This window comes from Acanthochromis polyacanthus, chromosome 9 (genome assembly GCF_021347895.1).
Source record: "Acanthochromis polyacanthus isolate Apoly-LR-REF ecotype Palm Island chromosome 9, KAUST_Apoly_ChrSc, whole genome shotgun sequence".
Classification (NCBI taxonomy): Eukaryota; Metazoa; Chordata; class Actinopteri; family Pomacentridae; genus Acanthochromis; species Acanthochromis polyacanthus.
Window position 1 is genome coordinate 21681230 of NC_067121.1, and position 23964 is coordinate 21705193.

General features: G+C 38.3%; 2 protein-coding genes across 7 annotated transcripts in view; one reads left to right on the forward strand and one right to left on the reverse strand.

Moving 5' to 3' along the window:
- Positions 1 to 175: 175 nt before the first annotated feature.
- On the forward strand, positions 176 to 9857 carry cdk5 (cyclin-dependent kinase 5). Its single transcript, XM_022194460.2, has 12 exons — positions 176 to 375; positions 719 to 807; positions 901 to 968; positions 1089 to 1149; positions 1227 to 1283; positions 1443 to 1538; positions 1812 to 1886; positions 3436 to 3532; positions 4597 to 4666; positions 4832 to 4892; positions 4990 to 5070; positions 5908 to 9857. Exons 1-12 carry the CDS (start codon positions 339 to 341, stop codon positions 5992 to 5994), a joined length of 879 nt encoding a protein of 292 aa, XP_022050152.1. The 5' UTR covers positions 176 to 338; the 3' UTR covers positions 5995 to 9857.
- A 64-nt stretch (positions 9858 to 9921) lies between these two features.
- asic1c (acid-sensing (proton-gated) ion channel 1c) overlaps positions 9922 to 23964 on the reverse strand; it is a 108011-nt gene continuing 93968 nt past the window's right edge. For 3 of the 6 annotated variants that reach the window (XM_022194466.2, XM_051953749.1, XM_022194461.2), the window contains exons 4-11: positions 21250 to 21400; positions 21087 to 21143; positions 20501 to 20654; positions 20180 to 20271; positions 19742 to 19821; positions 19055 to 19126; positions 14310 to 14362; positions 9922 to 13180 (exon numbers count right to left, since the gene is read on the reverse strand). In XM_022194466.2, the coding sequence (XP_022050158.1) occupies positions 13102 to 13180; positions 14310 to 14362; positions 19055 to 19126; positions 19742 to 19821; positions 20180 to 20271; positions 20501 to 20654; positions 21087 to 21143; positions 21250 to 21400 (738 nt within the window). In that variant the 3' untranslated portion in view covers positions 9922 to 13101. Of the gene's footprint in view, positions 13181 to 14309; positions 14363 to 19054; positions 19127 to 19741; positions 19822 to 20179; positions 20272 to 20500; positions 20655 to 21086; positions 21144 to 21249; positions 21401 to 23226; positions 23355 to 23964 lie in introns of all 6 variants that reach the window. The other 3 variants (XM_022194467.2, XM_022194462.2, XM_022194463.2) reach the window with 2 other exon arrangements.

Genomic DNA, 23964 nt, shown 5'->3' on the forward strand with positions numbered 1-23964 from the left:
GATCATTGTAAATAAGTTTACTTTGTGTGTATGTGTGTGTATTTTGCTTTCCTTTTACAGACATATTCCCTCAAAAATATCTGCAAATAACATGACACGCTATATCAGAAGATGTTGCTGCATCCTGCGACCATTGTCAGTGTTTCACCAGAGCTGCAATTCATCTTTCAGCCTCTAGATGACCAACAAGACAAGCTTGACTGCAAACCGAACAGCAGTAGCAAGTGCAGACTGACTTAAAGCTAACGTCAGCTATACGAATATTATTCACCCCAATTTGGGGGCTTTGTCAGTCCTTGCTTAGCTAGCTTGTTCAAGGCTGACTTCACTGGCCAAACATGCAGAAATATGAAAAGCTTGAAAAAATCGGAGAGGGTAAGTTTCATGCGTTTTTTAGAAAGTTAATATCAGCTAGCCTAGCTGCTAGCTGATATTAATGCTAACCTAGCATTCATGTTGATGTAGGGCTAGCTAACGTTAGCTCGGCTGTACGCTTTCTGTCTGCGGTAACTAATCACTGTTAATCACATTCGAATGACTTTGTACAGCTTTTATCTACACTGGTTTAAGTCAATGACAATATCTGTCTGTCTGCCAGTTTGTACGGCATTGACGCTAGCAAGTAAGATAGCTAAGCTAATACTAGGACCTCCTATCGCTGCTATCCCATTCATCGGAACGATAACTGTGATTTAGCCGAACATTATCTGTTTTGTAGGGACTTATGGGACCGTGTTCAAGGCTAAAAACAGAGAAACCCACGAAATTGTGGCTTTGAAAAGGGTCAGGTTGGACGACGATGATGAGGTTTGTTCCATATCCACTGACAGCTCCAGTGTTTGCTAGCAGCTGGTTAGCAGCAGGTTAGTGCTAAATCAGACTGTCTTTCATCTCTTTCAGGGAGTACCAAGTTCTGCTCTGAGGGAAATCTGTCTTCTGAAGGAACTAAAGCATAAAAACATAGTCAGGTAAGTCTGCTGCCCAAACTGAATTTAACTTGTGAGATACATATGCACAAATGACCAACCACTTTGCATTTATCCCTGATGTCAATAAGCATCCACTTACTGCTGTTCTGCTTTCTCCAGACTACACGATGTTTTGCACAGTGACAAGAAGTTAACCTTGGTTTTTGAATACTGTGATCAGGTGAGAGAGTCATCCTGAACCTAAGCTGTATTAATATGCACCTTCTAAGTCTAATGTGTGTTTCTTAACCACTGCAGGATTTGAAGAAGTATTTTGACAGCTGCAATGGGGATCTAGATCCTGAAACTGTGAAGGTGAGGGATAAACAACCTGAAAAATCCATGATGAGAGTTTAACCACAAACAGCATTTTGGCAGTCTTTGATTGTCATAAGTAGATCAGTTACACCTTTAGAAACTTGGAATTAACTCTATAGATATTGTTCTGTTTCTATTCTTGTTTCTCTTCCGCAGTCGTTCATGTACCAGCTGTTGAAAGGCCTCGCTTTCTGTCACAGTCGAAACGTTCTTCATAGAGATCTGAAGCCGCAGAATCTCCTCATCAACAGAGTGAGTGTTTAGATGCCTTTGGACTTTGACTTCAAGGCTGGTAAACATTCATTACTGTGTGAGCAAATCATTTCACTCTGTCGGTGTGTTATTTCTATAAAGCAGAAACTAAAGGGAAGCCAAAGTGACTGTTGGGTCTTTACAGTTCACTCTGCGGCATTCGATGCAAGCTATCCAAAAACACTTTTTAGTAGCAAATTGTGTGGCATTATAGCATATTTTTTGTGCTGATATCATCCTAAAAGGTTTTGTCATTTGTTTCCCTGTATGCAGAATGGAGAGTTAAAGCTGGCTGACTTTGGGTTGGCTCGAGCTTTTGGCATTCCTGTGAGGTGTTACTCAGCAGAGGTAGGTTGTACATTATCACACAGCAGGTACTATTAACTGGCTGCTTCCAGCTAAAAAATGTATGACCAGCATAAAACTGAAATTGATTGTATGAAAAGACTGTAAATCAAGCTTTGAAAGCAATACGTGTATCCAAGATTAACAGTCCACAATCTGGTGCCTAAACATATTTTCTCAGTTATGAAACAAAAACAAGCTTTCTGTTTCAGGACTGGATGACATGACCTAAAAATCCACGTCTAAATATAAAATGGAGTCGCAATGTGGCACATTATTAATAGTCTGACAAGCAAACATTGACAAAAATATGTGGTCCCTCACTAAATCCCAAATGTTTCTCAGGCTATTAAAACCTCCTTCTTGTAGTTTCATTGTGCGTGGCTTGCTGACGGACTCTCTCTATATCTTGAAATAAATCTGTTAAATTAATGATGGAATAGAGTGGAGCACACAGCAGCAAGCAGGGTTAGTTTTTTTTGCTGTTTCAGATATTATCAGAGAAGTGACAGGCAAAGCCCAGATAAGTTTAGTGGTTCTGGTTGGCTGACTTAAGGGCCCAGCAAGCAAAATCTCACGGGAGTCAGGAAGGTCGACGCAGGGTGACAGTACTGATCTGAAAATGTAGTAAACAGAAAAAGAGCTTGAGGGGCAGCGAGTTTGAAGTTGGGGCATTTTTTAAAATGTTGCTTCATTTCAGGATATTTTCTTCCACAAGGAGAACTGAATGACCCTGTAGTTGTTCCACGTTGCATTCAGATAGTATGGGAACATTGTTATTATTCAGCTAATCTATACTAAAGCCAGAAGAGTCACAGTCCTAAAAATTCACGAAGCTGCTTTTTATGCAAGAAAGGTGCAGGAGTTCTCTACATAGTTGTGCTCTTTAAAACTATTTACTGAATATAGAAATTTCCCTTAACCCATAAGTGGGTGGTTTGAACCAAAGCACTGTAGGATGTGGTGAGTTTTTTTTAAAAGACTCAGCAGTGCTGTACAGTGTTTTATTTTTTTCTTTTTTGCATAAAACAATGTGATGTTTTGAGTTTACTTGGCTTACAAAATGCCATTTTTTTCTTGGTAAAAATGATTTCTGAAAAGAAACTAGTGGTTCTGTAGCAGGTGGTCACAATTAACATTTCCCACCGAATTGAACTTTTGAACTTTGGAAGCTGAAACACTTCATTTCCAGCTGCTTGCTGCCAGCCCACACACCTCACTGGGAAATTCAGCTTTTCTGTAATTGCATTTCATTTTCCCAGCGCACAGTGCACTCGAGTTGACATATTTTCATAAGAAATGGGGAAAAAAATGTGCAACTACCCGACAAGGCAGCAGCTTGGTAAAATGGTAAGAAAGCTGCAGCGGAAACAGATGCGAGGTTCACAATCCAGTAGTCGTGACAATACTGCTACATCCAGTTCTGCCAGAATGACATCCACTTCAGAAAACCGTCACTATAGGATGTGTGAATGTATGTTTTAACATTAGGTTGGCTGTGTAATGATTGCAGTTGCCCTAATTGCTCTGTTTTATTGCGTTGTGTATGTAGGTGGTGACATTGTGGTACCGGCCTCCAGATGTGCTGTTTGGTGCTAAACTTTATTCTACCTCTATCGACATGTGGTCTGCTGGTTGCATATTTGCAGGTTTGTTTGTGATTGATAACACATACAAGGAGGTAAATTAAACCGTTTTTGTATTTATGACTGTTTTCGGTGACAAGAGTGAATAGGATACAGTTGGAATGAATAATGAAAATTAAGTATAGAGCAATATGAATCACTATAGATGTTAAACAATGCTAATTTTACCGTTTCACTTTAACTGGAAAGCACTTTGGTCACTTTGAGTGTTGTAAAGTGCTCTGTAAATACATTTTGATTGATTGCTAGCAAGGTCCCGTCTCTTGCAAATTACACTGCCGTTCAAAAGTTTGGGGTCACCCGACAATTTCATGTTTTCCATGGAAACTCACACTTTTATTCATGTACCAAGGGTTTTCTAATCATCAGTTAGCCTTTCAACAATGACAGTATAGCATTAGAACACAGGAGTGAGCTCCTCTGTACCCCTATGTAGATATTCCATTAAAAATCAGCCGTTTCCATCTAGAACAGTCATTTACCACATTAACAATGTCTAGACTGTATTTCTAATTCATTTAATATTATCTTCATTGCTTTTCTTTCAAAAATAAGGACATTTGCGAGTTATCCCAAACTTTTAAACGGTGGTCTAAGTGTTTAAAGGCCTAAATAACCAGGTACCAAACTAGTTTCAGGTTTTTGAAAACCACATAGTGATAGTGGTTATGAGAGTCAACATTCAGAAAATATTTACTAAATCTCTTCACTGAATGGGGGCCTTATATTTGCAACAGTTTATCAACTGATGTGGGATCTTTGGAATCTGGTACAGTTTTTAAAAAGATCTGTTTAAGCTTTTTATTAAATAAAATGGCACAGGGATGAAAATTTATTTTGTAAAAATTCACAGTTTGTATATTACAGCAGGCCCAGCACACTCCAGTATGGAAATATATTGTTGTTATGCTGCAGTTTTATGCATAGTACATCTTTTTTGTTTTTGGTTTCAGGTTTCATATTAAATTGAATTTGTATATGTAAAACAGTATATTACATGGAGCTTATGCCAAACCACAGCCACCAATACTTAATTGTGATTTACTTTGATTTCATCCCTGTCCTAGAGCTGGCTAATGCAGGAAGGCCTTTATTCCCTGGCAACGATGTGGATGACCAGTTGAAAAGAATCTTCAGATATCCTTTTTTACCCCGAGTTGTCTTGGTGTGTTCCTGTTTATACAGTTCGCTTTGTGTGCCTCTGAAATCATAAACCTTTGTTCAGGCACAGCTACGGATCTATGCAAATCAATTCTTTATGAACAGTTCATTTTAAAAAGTTTTTCTTTAACCACTTGGTACATTGTTGGGTACACCAACTGAAGAACAGTGGCAGACAATGACAAAACTCCCAGATTACAAGGTACGTTTATTGATGTCGGTTTCTCTTTTGTAAAACCCACAGTGGATGGAGTTTTACTGCAGGTTTCGACTGAACTATTCTTCTCATCTTCCTCCAGCCATATCCCATGTATCCAGCCACCACCTCACTGGTGAATGTGGTCCCCAAACTAAGTAGCACGGGACGGGATCTACTTCAGGTACTTTGATTTGAAACTTGTCTAGCTGTCTTTTTTTCCTATGAAAAGTTTGTCTGTTGTGATTTCTGCTTTTCTACTTATGTGTGCTCTCATGTAAAACAAAACTGAAAGACTTTTTTTTACTCCGCCAAGGAGTGCAGCGGAGTTATGTGACGATAGGCGTACCTTTGTCTGTTAGCATCACTACTGAAAAATGGACTAAGTACGAAATTTTCAGGGAAGGTCAGAAATGACACAAGGGCCAAGTGATTAGATTTTGGGAGTGATGCGGCTTATAGTCTGGAGCCACAGAGTTGTAAAAGATTTCCGTATCATTGCGAGATAGCGACATGGTGTCACTGTAACTATGACAACAAGTAAACACTACATCAGCTGCCTACTGACGATCACATGATTGTGATCCTACTACAAATCCACAGCTGCAGACTTTTTGGGACTTATCCGTCAGAAATGATACAAGGAACAATTCATTAAACTGTGGGGGTGTTTCTGAGTCCCATCAATTGCTGCCGCCCGCTACATATTTAGGTCAAGCGATTCAGTATCTATACACAACATACACACGCCTGTGCTCGCCGCAAGGTCATTTTTTTTAATCAAAGATTTCATCTTTCTAATGATACAATGACTGAGCAGCCTTGGCAGAGTGCTGCACTCTCTGACAGCTTTTCTTGTTTGCATCTGAGCTCAAAAACCTATTTTAAGCAATGTTTTTGCAAATATCTCAGGACCGAAGGCAGAATGATGCACATCAGTTATTGCTAAAATGTAGTTTTGCCTGCAAGAACTATGTTGCTTTTCACTTGTTATTAAAGTGTTTGTTTTGTGTTCACTCAGAACCTGTTGAAATGTAATCCTGTCCAGAGGATCTCTGCAGAAGAGGCCTTGCAGCACCCTTACTTTGCTGATTTCTGCCCACCATAAATGCAAAATTGCCTCTCACTGAACTTCAGCCACCAAAATCAATCATCCTTCACTCTGTTGGGTCATTAGGACCGGTCCCAACAAGGCAAATCCCTCGCCGGTTTTCAAACACTCCCCTGCAGTTCATTCTGTTGTGCCTCTGTGTGGAACAAAGCCCTCGTGGCTCTGCAAAGGTTTTAGGTTCTTTTAAGCCGAGAGCCTGTTTAGTTTGGTACATCCATGCCTCCCAGTTAATTAGCACAAATTCAGGAGGGTGTATTGAATACATTTTCTTCCTGTGGAAATGTTTTTTTTTTAACAAAAAGCCCCTCTGCTCCAAAAATGATCAAATAAACATGTTCTGATTTATTTCTGACTTTTAAACAGTTTATTGTGAAGGAGACACGCTCTAAGAATCTGTGGTAATCTCATTTGGTGGATTAATGTTGAGCACCTAAAATGCGTAATATACCACTTTCTCAGACAGCCTTTCGAAAATTACGTCCTTGTTTTGATGTTTTGCAAAGCAGTTTTACCCACTAGAATCCGTTTTTACAAGTCTTATCATTTGTGGAAAGAAAAACGGGAAACACGATGACATCGATCAACACAAAGCTTATAGAAACACTTCTGATGGGAATCACTTATTTTATTGAGGAGTTGGGGCAAACACGTAATTATGGCACGTTTCTAAATTCATAATCTAAAAATATGTTTGGCTTTTCTGCTCTGCCTTTTGTTACCTAATAGCTGTCATAAACACAGTTACTGAGAACTTTGATAAGTTAATATTAACAAATCCAAAGTAGTTATCCACAGGTTCCTGGGGCAGCTAATGTTAATATTTACCAGAGGTTTAGATAAATTGACCTGCCGGTTAATAGTCACAAGTAAGCGCTTCATTTGAAAATTGCAAAGGTTTAAGTAAACTTTCCCCGCTCATTTATGATATTTTTGGAGCACAAGTAAATTTCTTTTGAAGGTTTCCTACATATAATTGTCATTTGGTACTAATCACAAGAAAAAGGGAATTACCTTTTGCTTTATTTACATACAAAATTAAATTATATTTTATTCTTTGCACAAATTCACATCATCTGTCTTTAGATTATACTGAGTGTTGATCACAGTTTATTCATGGGAAATGTACCAAACAAATGGTGGTCCTATTTTTTCCTGGGATTTCTGTAAAAATTACAAACTTATTTCCTGGAAACAGCAAAAAGTCACGAGGCAATTACAGACCAGATTTTACTACTTAGACTCCACACTTCTGCTATTTCAGATGTTTCACAGACCAACTCTTTGTCCCACTGCCTATTACAAGATTGTACAATAGCATGGGAAGTTAATTTATCATTTTCTTTTTCTCAGGCTTTTTATTTCCCATTTTGTATTTGTCTTTTGTGCACTTTGTAACTGATAGTTTTATTTTGAATTGTTTAGTTATCAATATTATTGAATATGTTTAACACTGACAGCCAGGATTATAGCCGGTTATCAATAAATGGGCCAATATATATGTATATATATATATATATGTGTGTGTGTGTGTGGTAATGACTAGTGGACCATTAGTGACACATCACTATTTTTTGACATCTTTGTCATTATTATGCTAATGACTTTTTGCTTTTCTAAAATGCTTTTGTAATAGTTAGACAAAAAATCCAAATAATCCACTGTTAATCTGTATTTTCATGATTGTTTTGCACCATTTGCTGTTTCCATTTTGGTTACTCGGTCTATTAACATGGTTAACAGCTGGCAGTGTTGTTTTGCTCCGGACTGTTACAGTGCTACTTATCCCATAAAAAGCCAACATAATGAGCTGTGTTTGAAGTAGCTGTTTTGATAGGGGAAGGATTTATTTTCATTTTGCTTATGTAAGACAAAATAATGGATGCATGTATTTATTAATGATGGAATGTCTGCTCTCTCTTTTTTTTTTGTTTTTGCCTTTTTTAAAACTGTAGCACCACTTCATTTGGTACAGCAACTCTTTGAATGATTTAAGTATACTCAGATCTAAGGTGTTTAGCAGCCTCCTTTTAGGATTTAAAATGTTTGAAGGTAGTGTGTGTGGATTAAGTTATGTTGGAAAAAAAAAACAACACAAAAGCATTTTCTCTTAGAAGTTCATTGTCCTGTTGGGATGACAGGACTTTACACAGCCTAAGGTTTCATTTGGTGAGGAGTGGGTTTTGCACTTTGGCTGGTATCTTTGCTTTTGCCGGTAGAAGTTGGGACAAATGTTGTGATCGTGTATATTTCTGATAAGACGCAGTATTCAGTAAAGTCAACATAAACACGTGTTTTCTTTAAAAATAATTTGTAGCTTGCTTATTCAGTCATCTTAATCTTTATAGTATATTAGAAACAATTCTTTGCGTCATTTATTTTATACTCTGTAATTAACAAATCAGCCCACAGCAGGGCCCATGTTGGATGAGGAGACATGGACATAGTTTAAATTTGAACATCTGCAGCTCCATTACAATCAGTGGCAAAACATAACTAAACACATGCATTACATTACTGAACAACTGAGGTACTTTTACGAGCATTATAAATGTTGTATGCTACAATAAAGGTTAGCTCCACTGCATTTTCAAGGCAAATTGCTAGATGTTGTAGTGGATGAAACTCCACCCTAAAAATTTACACACATTTGTAATACAATAATGCAATATACAGTACCAGAACACTTGGGAAGGGGGGGGATTCTGCATCATCATTGACACTTGTTTGCTGATTGTGTATCTCCAAAAAGATTTAAATACAGGAATTACTTGCAATGATCTACATGTGTGGTTTCTTTAAGATGAACTGCACATACACTAGTGTTCAAAAGTTTGGGGTCACTTTGAAATTTCCTTATTTTTGAAAGAAATGCAGATTTTTTTCAGTGAAGACAACATTAATGAGAAATACAGTCGAGACACTTAACGTGGTAAATGACTAGCTGATTTTTTTTGGAATATCTCCATAGGGGTACAGAGGAACATTTCCAGCAACCATCACTCCTGTGTTCTAATGCTACATTGTGCTAGCTAATCTTGTTGAAAGGCTAATTGATGATTAGAAAACCTTACACAATTATGTTAGCATATGAATGAAAGTGTGAGTTTTCATGGAAAACATGAAATTGTCTGGGTGACCCCAAACTTTTGAGCAGTAGTGTATGAATATTAGAAGTTGGTAACACTGCTGCTACTGACCAGAATGCATTGTACATCACTAAAGTGTCAACATTCGATACACAAGCATTACTTTTGTCTAGCTACGGGTTAACCAATTCACAACTTTTTGATTGTGGTGTATTATAAAGTTATGCAGACTTTAAATTATTTGAGTTCATAGATTGTTTCCATCCATGTTTGCAGTCTGCTTCACTTCCTCTTTTCTTACTATTGATCGGTCCAACAGAAAATCTGGCAGAATAATAGAAATGTGGAGCAGCAATGAGAAATACACCTGTGTTTTTGTGTGTTTCAGAAATCAAGATATTGAATTACATAAAGTGGTTTACAATGCATGATTTCTCTAGTACAGTTGAAAAATGGAACTCGTACTATTGTCTCAACTTGATTGAAATCCCTTGAATGGAAATGTTACTCCCCCATTCAAACAGCATAGAAACATTGCTCGATATAACTACTAACAGTCAAAAACTCAACAAGATTCCTTTAAGGGAAGAATAAGTAACACTTTTGAACTGCTTCTAAATGATGAGATTTATTTAGTCAGCTATTGTTTCCCAGATTAAGCATGAACTTTTAATCTCTAGCTGTGATCAATGACTCCAGTAACCGTGCTTGACTTTTAATCCAACATCACTGTAAAGTTTGCCAGGTTTGATTAAACTGTTTGCTGCCTTTAAATGGATGAAGTTTGGTCTGTGAGTAAACATCGTGTTTGATTCAACACTGACTACGTTACGCATAGTTAAGTGTGTATTAACTATTTAATGTACAGTTCAGAGTTAAAATCACATATCTACAATAAATTGCACATAGAGCATGTAGAGCCAGATGAAGCAACTCCAGTTCTCCAAATGTGTGTGTGTGTGTATGTAGGAAAATCTTGATGTAAGAACCTGTAAGAACCAGTCTTAAAGGCACATTACAATTTCACTTCTAGCCCTCACTGTGTTTCATCAATTCCTAGAAACTGTTAAGACGATGTTGCAGTTTTAGCATTAGCTTATTCTTTTGTTGCGCAGTACGCGATCCCAAGCCTGGTTAGAGGAGGGTTTTTGATGTAAAGACCCAGGACATTGTACCACGGGATGTGGAGAACATTTTGATTCATCTGGCTCCATAAATACACTTTGGACAATACAAAGTGAATAGCAGAGCTAATATTACATTAACAGACCAGAGATAATAGGGATACACAATGGTCATGCAAGGAAGAAAATGGGTGCCGTAAACGATTAGAATAAAATAGTTCAAATCCAAGTGTTGGATGACAGAAATATATAGAGTATTTTTCTAAAACTTGGCCATAACTATGCGGTACATATCAATTAAGGACTACTTAATTAGCATAAATAGTTGAGTAGCCTAATAGTTTCTGCCAGCTCAGATACACTCTGCTGTTCTTTGACTGGTAGTAAGGCAGGGGGTGGGGAGACAGAGGTAAAGACCCGGGACACTTTCACAAAGCCGACATATCTCCACAGTTTGCGGTCAAGTTGGGTCGTTTTTCTGCTTTTTAACCCAACAACATGACACACACTCAAAATCATCAGGGCAATGCAGCATCATCAGAGTAGCATCATTGTGTATCATCAATTGGCATCTGTGTTTTTTAGCTGATAACGGTTATTATGCAATTATCATATCATACACCAGGGTTGCAGTTGGCAACTGTTTTTCTTCTGCATCCATTCCAGCTGTTGGATAGGTCATGAATTGAAAATGGGAATCCCAAATGAAATATATATTTTTTTTATGTCAATTTGATTATAGTGATATTTGATTCAGTGCATTTATTGCTCTCGACACAATGCCACTGATTTACCTTCGTCTTTCCAGAAAGGTAAAATTTCCATTTGGATAAAGTCTCTCCACGAGGTGGTCTCTGGCTCCGCCTGGATTACACTCATAATTCCTGATAATGCTGGAGCTGTGAGCACACCAATGCGTAACAGTGTGTGTAGTTAAAACTAGAGCCACAAAAGGTAGTCACAACCATAGACGTCCGGTCATTGGCTTTCGAGTGATGGCTGATCTCCAAGGGTTTGTGCTTCACATCAACAGTCATCTAACACAGACAACAGAGTAATAAAGCTACAGTGTTATGAACACCACTTACTTGACTGGCGTTATACTTGTAAGTTTCACGTAAAAAGAAATGAAATGAATAAAAGTCCTCTGAATTTCCAGTAAAGTATTTATAGTCCATAACTGTAGTGTCAAGGATTTAAGTAACACAGAGTGAACGTTAACAAGAGAGGAAGTAGACTGACACGAAGATTAGAAGAAAAGTTGTGTACGTGGGTTAGGTGGGTAAATATAGAGTTTATTATACTTGATCATTTATACATCACAAACTGTTATTTGTGACTCATTACATATTCTGTAATAATAATGTAATAATAATAATAGGATACAGTGGTAAAATTGTACAATGCATTTCTAATAGAAATCAACCGAACTGAATGGGGCTGAGGTGGTTTGGATGTTTTGAGGCAAATTCTCTTGTACCTAATAAGATCTATTCAGTTGTCAGTCATGTTGTCATCACCAGAAACTCAAAGACACTTACGGTCTGCCCAGATAGAAAGTGCAAATTCCTTCTGGTGTAAGAACAGATGAAGAAACACCCTTTATTTTTAAATCTATGTACTGTATATCTATATTCATATATATATATGTCTGACAAATGTTTCACATGAGCAGTGTAGAATTTCTTCATGGCATTTGATTGTGGGTATTTACAAATTTCTGTCAAGTTTAGGAATGTCACCGGCAAGCCTTTGAAACTCTTATGTTCAATAGAGAATAGATTACTATCACAGGGGATTGTGCTGATGAATACCTTTAAGACACTGTGATGAAAAATTATTGAGAAAGGCAAAGGAAATTTGCAATCTTCCTGTTTAAATGAATTTCATGGAAATAAGGGCCAATTTTTACAGTTGGCTGAATACTAGCAAGTTTTTTTTGTGGCCGTCAGCACAGCAACGCTATCTAAAAATGGGTAATGAAAATTGAATGTCAGCTATATAAACATACAATCAACTGCCTTTTTGGCCTCTCAACTCTCTTCTCTGACTCCTACTGCTTGTAAAAAAAAAATACCTAAAGTCACAAAAACGTCAACTTCAGCAGTCTCACTCATCCCACGATCCATGGGAAACTATATCTAATACTTGCATATGTACAAATAATCAAGTTCCTCCTCTGTTTTTGTAAAATTGAAGCACAGTCGTCTAATTCATGAGACAGTTTAAAGCCTCATAGTAGCAAAAGGCAACATGAAACACTAGTCGAGTGTTTAGATTCAGGTCAGAGTAGCTCTTTTAACCAACAATCAGCTCAATAAAGTGGAGCCGATTTCTAAAAAGGCTCTTCTGTTAAAACTAGTGACATGTATAATATAAGGTCACTCATTACAGCATTGGTTAGATGCCAGACACTGATAATAAATGCTGCTACACATACCAATCCACTGTTTTTTTTTGTTGGTTTTGTTTTTTTGTAATTGATTGATGTACAGCAAAACTATCACAGCAGTATCACGTATAACTCATCTCAACACAGGTCAGAATCCCTTTCTTGGACACATTTATCTTCACTGATTGTATACTCTAAAGTGACCGGATAACATAAAACAAATCAACAAATAGAAACATGAATAAATTAACATTGATGCCTCGACATGGCAGTTAAACCTGAGTTCTGTTTTGGAAGTGGTCTCTTTTTTTTGTCTGATGATAGTATTCTATTTCTATTCAGGCATTGATAAACTGTACTATGCATTTTTGAGTATACACTCAACCCTTTTTTTCTGTTAAATACATAAATTATTTCACAGTTTACTGTCAAGTTCCCAGATGTGCCACCCCACCCGCAACCCCTACTTTATGTTGTCAACAAGCAAATTCCTCGAAGTTGCCTAAAGTCGGGTGACGAGGTAACATGTTCGGCGTGAATCCGAGACTGTCCGAGTGACTCCGGAGGGTGTCACAGGTGCTCTGCAAGAGAGAAGGGAGGGAAGGAGGGGAGACGAGTTCAACCGGGTTAAGGGAGGAGTGATGTGGGGAGTGATGACGATGATGATGACGGAGGGAAAAAAATGAGCCACAGGTAAAATGTGAGAGATCATGTTGGGGGGAAAAAAATCATATGTGTTGAGGAGAAATTGAGAAAAAACAGAAAAAAATGAGGGAGATGACGGTTATTGCCTCAGAAATGAGGATGAGGTTTTTTTAATTGAGGACAGTGAATGACAGAAACATATGTAGACAATGATGAGGTAATGAACACAACAGATTTGGGGTTTCCGAGATCAGCCACATTGCATATGTTTCACAGGTAGTGAGAAGAGAAATCAGGGGGCGGTGGGGTAAGATGAATGAAAGGAGGGAGAAGAGAAAGAAAACAGCATATTTTTAGTCCTGTTTTTACACTAGCATGTGAAGTTGTTGTAGCTATGGAAGTTGAAACATCCACATGTCTGCATTTCCCTCTATGTGCAAAGGTGTTTATTGAGGAGATAACTGCTGATATGTGGATAACACTGGAGGTCCCAGTGGCAAAAATGGCTATTCCAGCAGACAAAGAACCGTTTAAATTTTGTGCAAACTCACTGCATGCAGACCTGTGATAACATCACAAAGTAATGCATCTAGTGATGTTATCTGGCACGAGCCTCAAATGCATTGCCTCTAAATGGACCTCTGTGCTGCAGGGAAACAAATGCATCTCATGTGGTTCAGCTTTTCGTACAGTTCGATAAATATGTAATCTGTTTTCACGGAAGTTCTGCGCTTTACCCTATGGGGGGAAAAAAAGCATCATTATTCAGTGAAAGGAGCAAGTTTTGCATAGTGCAGAGTAAAATCTTTACGCATTTGGAGAATCCAACCAACTCATGTCCTCTGCTGAGCCAATAAATACAGACACACACCTCAAACTAACCTGTCCTGACATGGCGGTAGATATTAAAATGCTCACTGGAGTTGGATAATCATCCCTCTTTTGCCGACTGCCAACCATATCATTTGTAACCACTGAGGAAATGATGTATGAGATGGTCGCAGGTATGTATGAAAGAGAGGGACAGCATGGGAGGGAGCATCTATTATCAATGGGGTGTGCTACCTGGGGGCATGATTAGGCGTGACACCAGGGCTGGTTGGGTTCTCTGGAAACTCCTGGAATAGACATGATGAAAAGAAAGATGGGTGAGGGTGACTGAAATGAAAATAAAACACAATGTAAATGCTATCAGCTAAACTTCTGAGGGAACACTGAGAAAGACTGATTTCCCTTCAGTGATATTGTTAAAGTATTTAAGGAAACTGGACGTTCAAAACGATATTTGAGGGTTTTTCTTAATAGGAGTCAGTGTTGAAGATCACTGAAGAAAATGAAAGTCTAATAAATCATTAAATTACTTCATTGTTAGGTTGTCTGAGTTGAGATATGACAATGGACTAGTTGAAAAACGGTTTTTGGACATGAGAGAAACGAAGTAGAGAAGATGGGTTATTGTAAGGAGGTGAACATATGACATGAATGGAGTAGAATACAATAAATATCACACTATGTAAAAGCATGACATGCTGTAAATAACAGGCCACTGAATAAATGCTGCTTCTTCCGCTGTTTTACTACCGATCCTATTTGAACCAGACTGTGATAACACCCTTCATGTTGGCTTAAGTTTATATTGTATAGATCTCCACTTCTGCAAAAGAGAATAAATATATCCTTTCGATCTTTTCTTCTACAGCAGCTGCCAAACTCATTCCTGAACCCGATGCAACGGAGCATGCAAGAACCCCACCGTCATGCAGCCACGAACCCATAACTATTCACAAATATAAAGAAAATTTTAGGACAACCTCTTTGGCATGCTGTCCAGCACATAACAGAGCTTGCATTACCAACATTCTTCCAAGAAAGCTGGATGCAAACTGGTTGATAAAATAAACTCAGGGACAAAAGAAAATGTCTGCACTTTGCAAAATCTGCCTAAATGGCTTTTATTACAATTGAAACAGCATCAGAAAAGAGAAAATGTTACTTTGTTTATGATTCCACCCCTACAGTGACCTGCAGAGGTGAATTAGTGGCTTTTTTTCTTTGAATTTAGCTGAAGTCATGCTCACATGTTAAAAAGCAAAGAATTGACAAAGAACCGGACTAACATTTAAATTTAGATGTTGAGTTCCATTTTCATTGGATGGATAGTCTGAGAAATGTGATTGTTGTTAGTTTGACAGCTCGACAACCCTATTGAAAAATGTATTCTAATTGTTAATGTTATTCTAACATTTATTTTTAGGCATTTTTGGCTTCATTTTCACAAGAACAGTAACGAGAGGGACAATAAACGTGGCAGAGAAAAAGTAGAAGTGACTTTCAGTAAATGGTCCCCAGCCAGGATTTGAACTGTACATCTGTTGCGTGGGACATAGTACAGTGCCTACAAAAACTATTCAAGCCCCTTGCAAGTAAAATTTCCCCCTTTCATATCCTTTAAAAAAAAACATTAAATAATAGTCATTTTAGTTTTGAAAAAATATCTTACCATTAAAATAAAAATGGATTTCTTCAAAGTAATGTCGACTCATTGAAATATATAATGTAAAAAAAGGAAAGCCTGCTTAAGTATTCATCCGCTTTAGGGTGACTGACCTAATTCTACACAGATGCAGCCATTTGGGGAGAAGTCAAACAATTAGTGAAAGAGAGATCATTTGAGTAAAGTGAATGAGTCTGAAGTAATTGTAGTATAAAGACACCTCTTTCCAAGAGCCACTCCTGGCTGTAACTATTTAATGAAGACAAAACAACACTTGAAGCAACTCAGCGAAAAGGTTAATGTAAAGCACAAGGCGGGATGGATACAAGAAATTCTCCAAGTCGCTGAATACCTCTTATAGTAAAGTTAAACCCATCATTAAGAAAAGGAAGGAATATGGGATATGTGGTAATCTGCCTAGAGCAGACCGTCCTCATAAACTGAGTGACCGTGCAAAAAAAGACTAGAGAGGGAGGCCAGCAAGAAACCTATGACTCCGCTGAAGGAGTTAAAGCTTGCATACAGCAATAGTTTCCTTGTCACCACTCAAAGCTTTATTGGAGAGGTTCAAAGAGAAAGCCACTGTTGAAAAAAGCTAATTGTAAATGTTGATTACAGTTCACCAGAAGACATATGAGAGACTCTGGATGAAGGGTGTTGGGTCTGAGGAGTCCAAAATGTAACTTTCTGACAATAAGACTAGACGCTATGTTTGGTTGGAACCAAACACTACATATCATCACAACCACTGTAAAGCATGGTGGTGGCAAATTAAATTGAAATCCTGGGCGACAACCTGACGCAGACTGCAAGAGAAAGTGATTTGGAAGAAGGTTTGTTTTCCAGCCAGACAATGACCTGAAGCATACGGCCAAAGCTACACAGAAATTGTTAAAAGACATCATGATTAATGTTCTGGAATGGTGGGGTCAAAGACCAGACCTCACTCCAGTTAAGGGATTATTTGTGGCAGGACTGGAAAAGGGTTGTTCAGTTTTGCAAAGAAGAATGGGGTGAAATTGCAGTGTCCAGATGTACAGGGGTGATTGACATCTATCCACACAGGCTCAACGCTGTAATTGAGGCCAAAGGTGCATGTGCTAAATGCTGACTATAATAGGAGTGGTATTTATGCAGCTGCTTATTTTACTTTCTATATATTTTTCATGAATTGACATTAGTTTGTAGAAATGGATTTTCACTTTGATATGAAAGTCATTTTTGTACATTTTTGTCATAAAATCCAAATTAAATTGGCCATAACTCAATGTAAAAGAAAAGCAGTAAAATAGGAAAACTTTCAAGAGGGTGGTGAACAATTTTTATCGGAACTATATGTGCCAATGTGGAAAATAAACTAAAATAAGCATTGGAAAAAATATTTCTAAAAAGAAATAGCAAATAAAATAATTATCTGCTAAAAACATAAAATAAACTGTAAAAAAAGCACTCAAAAATGTATCGCTTCTAATTTTTCATTCTCAAACTTATCAGTTGTTTACAAACGTGTTACACCTTCAAGATGGAGTAGGGAAGGTGGCTGTTACATGCCAGTGTTGAGGAAATTTCACTCAAAGTCCTCATGCGAAGTTTTCTGTCGTGGGGTGTTTATTAGTATTCCGGTATACGGTGGGCTTACCAACACAGAGCGTGAGTGAAGGTAAGGTAACCCAGAACATTTACAGAGCAAAATATTTTATACAGTTTGTCAGACACTTAGGAGGGGATTGTATGTACAAGCAAAAAAAGAATAGTGGTCAGTTTTGTTACAGCTGCTAATTAATGACAAAGGGTACGAGAACAAAGAACAAAAGGTGACTGAATCAAGAGGTCTGGTAGACAATAAAAAGTAAGAGATGAGGGGTCTGGGAGAAAGTAGCAAACAAGAAAAGCACTCAGAGAGCCCGGTACTCCGCCAAGGCTCAGTCCTTGCATCATTAACCTTTGTATCAAATCTGTTAGTCCATTTTTGAGTAATGTTACTAACAAGCAAACAGGCACTTGGCACATACTACTCCTATGGACTCAAGCAACTTCCTTGTGGGTCTCTTTAGGAGTTAGTTTTTGTTGTTAGAAAAGAAATGTCCTAGTGACACTTCAGCCTGGCAAGAGCTGAGGGTGAAAAACCAGAACACTTAGGGCAGGCATTAAGAACAATGTGATCAATCATGTAAATTCAGAATTTTACTGAAAATAGCTGTATATTTTTGACGACAGAAATGTTTCTACAACTGTAGCCAGTAAATGCAGCATTTCCATCTTTTAGTAAATGTTTTACTCAGCGGTAAGAGCTCCACAGTTGTTGACAGTTAATATTAAGAAGGTGCATTTCTGATATAAATCATTTCTTAACTACCCTGTATAAAGCTTAAATAACAGTCTGGGGGAGTGGAGTCGCCTCTGGACGCAGTGTGTTAAACCACTGGCCTTGACAAAGTGCTGTGATTTAGGGCAGCAGAAGTGCTTTCCATTACTCTAGTTTTCATTAGAAAGATAAATTGGTTGTATTGCTTTGATGATTTAAAAAATAAGTTTATCATGAAAAGTTAATAAAATCTCCAGACCCCTTAATCTTGTTCTACTTTCAGTCTTCTGCTCTCACGTGAGTCCACTGTGAATTTCCTCTAATCATGCTGCCAGGCGGTAAGTAAAGCAGCAAGTAAAACATCAGCTCTTCCTGCTCTAAGTGAACTGTGATTACATTAAAGAGGCAGACACAGAGAAGCTACTGTGTTTTGTGTAAATACTGAAAAAGTGGGTTGGTGTGTGGGATTAACTGAGATAAGGGCCATAACCTCTGATAATAAGAGCAGTTTATGACTCATGAATAAAAGTTAAATGAAAGCGGGTCAGACACTCTTCTTCTAATTGTCCATGCGCTGATGTTTAAGCAAAGTAAATTGCAAAACAAGTGGAAAAGCTTAGAAAAAGAGATTACAGTCAGCTTGTTCTTTGTCAATGCTCATCCGCATTCCATTTGTGCAGCTTTTGTAGACTTTTGTCATCTTTATAATTAAGTTATGCTCCGAGTGTAACAATATACTGATCATGCATTCACACAGTTCAATAAAACTATGTGTATGTATAATTAATGATTATGTTTTTTCCAGAAAAAAATATCTTTTCTGCATTGGAAATTGAAATTAATGGTTATGTAATTTGGCATGCTTCTGCTTCCTCTCTGGTGCTGTTCATTAAAAGCATTTCAAATGTGAGCAGACATTTTGTTGTTGTTGTTGCTGTTGTTCCTGAGCTCATGTAACACATCACATACATTTCATTCAGTCAAATGCATTCAGAGAGACAAAAAAATTACCAGATTGTCGCTCTGACAACGCTGTGGTCGTTTCTTGCGTATGAAGTAACCCAAAACCTTATCCTTAAACACCTAAATGCAAAAACATCAGTTGAAGTCATTCACAGGTGGAGCATTTTACAGTCATCAACATTTTGGGAAATGCAATTATTCGCTTTTTTGCTGAGTTAAGAGGATCAATACTATGCTTATTTCATTCAATAAAATCTACCTGCCAGCCTCTAAAACTCACTAAATAAATTGTTAGATGTAGTTTCTTTAGTCTGCACAAAAACAAAAGCAATTATTTGCTATTTCACAGGGGGTAGCGCAACAGAATATTTTTCAAGTGAAGCACAATAACCTCCTCATTCAATTTGGTGTTGCAACCTCACAGTAACTACAAGACTCCAGGTAGTAGGTGACTGTGTTACTTTCAGACAGAGCCAGTTATTTCCACTTGTCCCCCTGAGTGCTATCAGTCTTCATATCTGACCTTCAGCAAGAAAGCCAGAAAAACATTTCCCAAAATCTGAATTATTTTATAATTCACATAAACAGTTCAAATACCAGATATAGAAATATGATGTCTGTGATTAACTATAGTAACATGGTTTAAAAATAAAACTTTATATACACTATGAAAAGAACAAATGAATTTAGTGTGAGTAAATGATACTTTTATCAATCAAAAGACAATAATTTTACCTCATATAGGTAGTCAAATATTTCCAGTATTGTTAGAACACTGGCTCCAATGAACAGTCCCATCTGACCTCCAATGTCACCTAGAGAAAGAGAGATTAGCAGATATGGGCAGGTACGGTAATTGAACAATGGTGCGTGAAACCATTCCCCACGCTGTCACATCTAATTCTGTATCTCTCTCAGTAATCTGAGCAGAATTGTCAGAAGTGTCCATCCAGCTCCAACTTCTCATCAGACCCAACCCGGCTGCCCTTGCAAGAGCATCAGATTATGAAAATGTGCTCAGCCTGTTTCACAAGTTCAAAGAGGGAACCTCAAAGCACCGAGCGTGAACACACGATGTGAAATGTGTGGCGGGGGGCCCGCTGGGAGTGCTGACACTGAGGTCAACCACTCTTTTTTTATGTCACAATGAACATGAAACTGCAAGAACCTTACCGAGAAGCCCTGCAATTTCATAGGCCTTCTTCTGCTCAATCTTCTCATAATTCAGAGCTTCAAAGAAGATGTCCATGACCAATATATTTTCTCTGGAGGGGGGGACAGACAAGAGCACAGCCAACATGATTTCACTTCCGCTGATATGACATTACAACATATGATATTTCACATTTCCTGTGTAACTCTTTCATTATTGTTACATTGAAGGTGAACGATGGAGACTCAGGTCATGCTATGCCACAGTACATCCATCCATCAACAGAAGCAAAGAAAAGAGGCCATTATCTACATTACTGACTAATACTAAATAATACTTACCCAATATATTGCTCACTTTTGTTGAATTTCTTAGCCAGATATTTAGCAGATGCCTTACTGGGGATCTTAACCATGGACAGCTCCTTGCCATAGCGAGTCATGTTGCAGGGGGTCTGACAGACACAGTAATCGTTGTCTTTCTCTACCAAAAAGTCTGTGGATGATCAAAGTCATTTAAAAATATTGTGATCACTATGAAGAAACCAAACAAACCTGCATACAGACGCTCTCAGTTTCGGCTAAAAATATCTCAGAGCTACATTCGCTGCCATCGTTCACTTTCCATGAAAGCAAATAATGACTGAAGCCATAACACAGAGGAGGAGAGAGGGGGGAAAAAAACTCAGTGGGATTTATTTGATATCTGTGAAGCGTAGACACATCACAAATCTCTGTAATGGAATTTTAAAACAATAATTTTACTTTATTATTTTTGCTTCAGCGTTATGTGAGATTAAAGCAATTTCAAGTTAAAGCTGCATAAGTATCGTCGTAAGGCTGGAATAGGCTCACGGCACTGCTGCGGAACACTTGCAAAAATATCACACGAATAATTTATGTGCAATAAAGTGTGAGGAGGGCTCACCTAAAGCCGGGTCAGCACAGTCTTTGTACTGCTCAGGTGTGCAAACTGTGGAGGTCCCTGTTTGAAATAACATATAAGTGAAAATCAATAGTTACATAAATACTCCATGAAGACAAAAGCAGGTAGGTGGTGCTTCAAAGGTCAAGGTGGTCTGAATTCATACCCGGCATGTGAACCATCCTGCAGTTGCAGTTCTCCAGCAGGTACCGGGTTTCACAGTCAATGCGGCATGCGGTGATGCTGTATGTGGAGAAGTATTCAGAGTCTATGGGAGTAGATTTGCAATCTCCCCAAGGCGGTGGGAGGTACTGAAGCTGAAAGAGCAAACAGCACATGTTTTCCCTCAGTATACCAGCGCACAGGATTACAGCGTGTAACATAATGCAAGCCCAGCGCAACAAAAGGGGACAACAAGCTGACAGGATCCAACACAAATGTTCGAAAAATAAATAAAAAATAAACAAAAAATACAGAAGCTTTTGAATGAAAATGTGCACTGAGACAGTCTTGGTGCAAAACGTCCAGTCAGAACAACACTACTGCTCATGTATAGAAGCAAGCAGACACCATGCAGAAAGTCACTGATGCAGGTCTAGTCCCCGGTAGAAAGCAGAGTACCATGGGAATAGAGACAGGCTTAATAGAAATCTGTAAAATATGTAGTTTCAGACAGGACACCACAATCAATGGACAAATTTTACAACCCTCAGAACAGAACAATAAACAGTTTACACTTTTCAAATGAACAATTACATGAATTCAACAGACATTATACAGAGAATAACATCTAATTTTAGAGTAAGCAGTCAGGTATTTAACAACGATAAGGACTAACAGATCCACTCTCTAAAAACTTAAAGTGCTTGTATTTTTGGTTAACTAGTTAGATTTTCTAATGCAGTTTATTACAAAACTAACCTGCATACCCTTCTGAATTTAACAGTGAAATGAAGATGGAGTGTACAGTCAGTTCATCATCTCATTAGAGGAAGAAGTCTCATTAAAAGGTGAAGAGCAGGTCATTATATTTATGAGCAACTCGGGGCTATCTTAATGAATCCATTACTGAAGAATATTTAAGGAGTGAATTTTAAAGATTTGGTTCACGCTAAACATAAAACATCAATGTTCACCTTGCAGAAATGTTTCCCTTGTGTGCCATCTGTTAGGAGCACTCTTTAGACATTAAAGGAACTCCTTTTTGGTGAACTGAAAAAACTGACCTCGGACCATTTCAGCTCCCTTTAAGGGTCTCGTTTACACCGGTTTATGATAATGAATGCCTAATACTTATTTTCACTACGAAAGTAAACCAATTATTTACGCAGGCCGGTGATGTTTGCTGGAGCATTACAGCACATAGGTACTAATTGCAGTAGGAGCTGGCCAACAATCGATTCCAAAGGCGGCTTCTTGGCAAACTTCACAGAGGAATTGTGCGGCTCCTGTCTCATTAGGGGTCACTGTATAATTCCCAGTAATCTCCACCAGTTCTTACCAAGCTAACTCTGACAATCTAACGGTCATTTAGTCAATGGAAAGTGACAGAGATAGAATGGAATTCGTTGAAGGAGTGGATTTAAACTGGCAAACCTGATTAAGCTTCATACTGAACTCCATCTGTAGCCCCTAGAATTTCATAACTGGAGCTGCACTGGCGATAAAAAGTCCTGCTGCAATATATGCTAGACTATAAACTGAAGCCAGGGTCCCCGTGGGTAATAAAACCTAATGAATTACATTGTTTGGTCCCTCCAGATGGCATTAGTGGTCTAGTGGATCGCCCCGATAACACATAAAAGTAAAACAACCAAAAAATGTGAATAGAAGTCTACATGGAAGTGAAAGGGTAAAGCCAAACAGCAACTTTGATGAAGATACAGACTTGGATGAGTGGCTTGAAGGAATAATACACATTAGCTCCTCTTTAGTGATATCTACTAAACAGGGAAGACAATGATGACAAGGACAGACTGCAGATGCCGTTGCATGTGGTTGCTTCAGCCACACAGAGGGGGCAGATGGATTATCTCCTTGGAGGGAGGACCAGCAGATGAAAGTGTGGAAGTTAATGAGTGTGAAGCTATTTAACAATACAGTACTTGGCGGCATGCAGCAAGCCCAGTCAGTCATACGCTACCCTCTGCTCTTGGGTGGAAACAAACGTTTGGAAGCCGGGGGCGACCCCGAAGCCCAGCTCGTGGAGGAAAGGAGGCTCTGACTGAGTGTGAAGCTGTACCTTTATGCCGGCCTCATAGGACGTCTCATCTAGGGCGAGGGGTGAGGGAACACAGCCCACATCATTATCAGAATAAAAGAGGAGCAACAGTAAGGTAAGGGACAGAAAGAGGTCGACCCCTCCAGACCAACATCCTGTTGTCAGTGTAACAATGAAACCGCTATCAGCTCCCAGCGGTGCAGGGGAACTCTGGACTACTGGTGAGGTGTCATTCAGCCATTCTCCTTTCACTTCTACTCAAGCTGGAGTATAGTTCAGTTTCAACATTATCTAAATGTAGTCCAAAATTTGGTGGCGTATTTTTTATGTCTCTCTGGGAACACAAGTCAAAGCCTCCTATTAAAAATTAAACTCCTCTGATGGACAATTTACAAAAGAAAAGTCTTTAGATCATAAGTGCTTCATCCTATTATTATTGTACAGAGAGCAGTGCCACTGTACACGTTGGGCACTGACTGAAATTAATGCTGGCTAGACTTTAATGACAGTCTAATTAATTCAGCACATCCTTTAGGCCATAAACATGTCATTTAGCTGTCACCGGTGTGGGCAATGCTGTCCTGACTACAAATGACAGTCCACGTATTTTAACTTACTTAAGGAAACTTAGTGATACTGATTAATAGACCGGATTCTCTT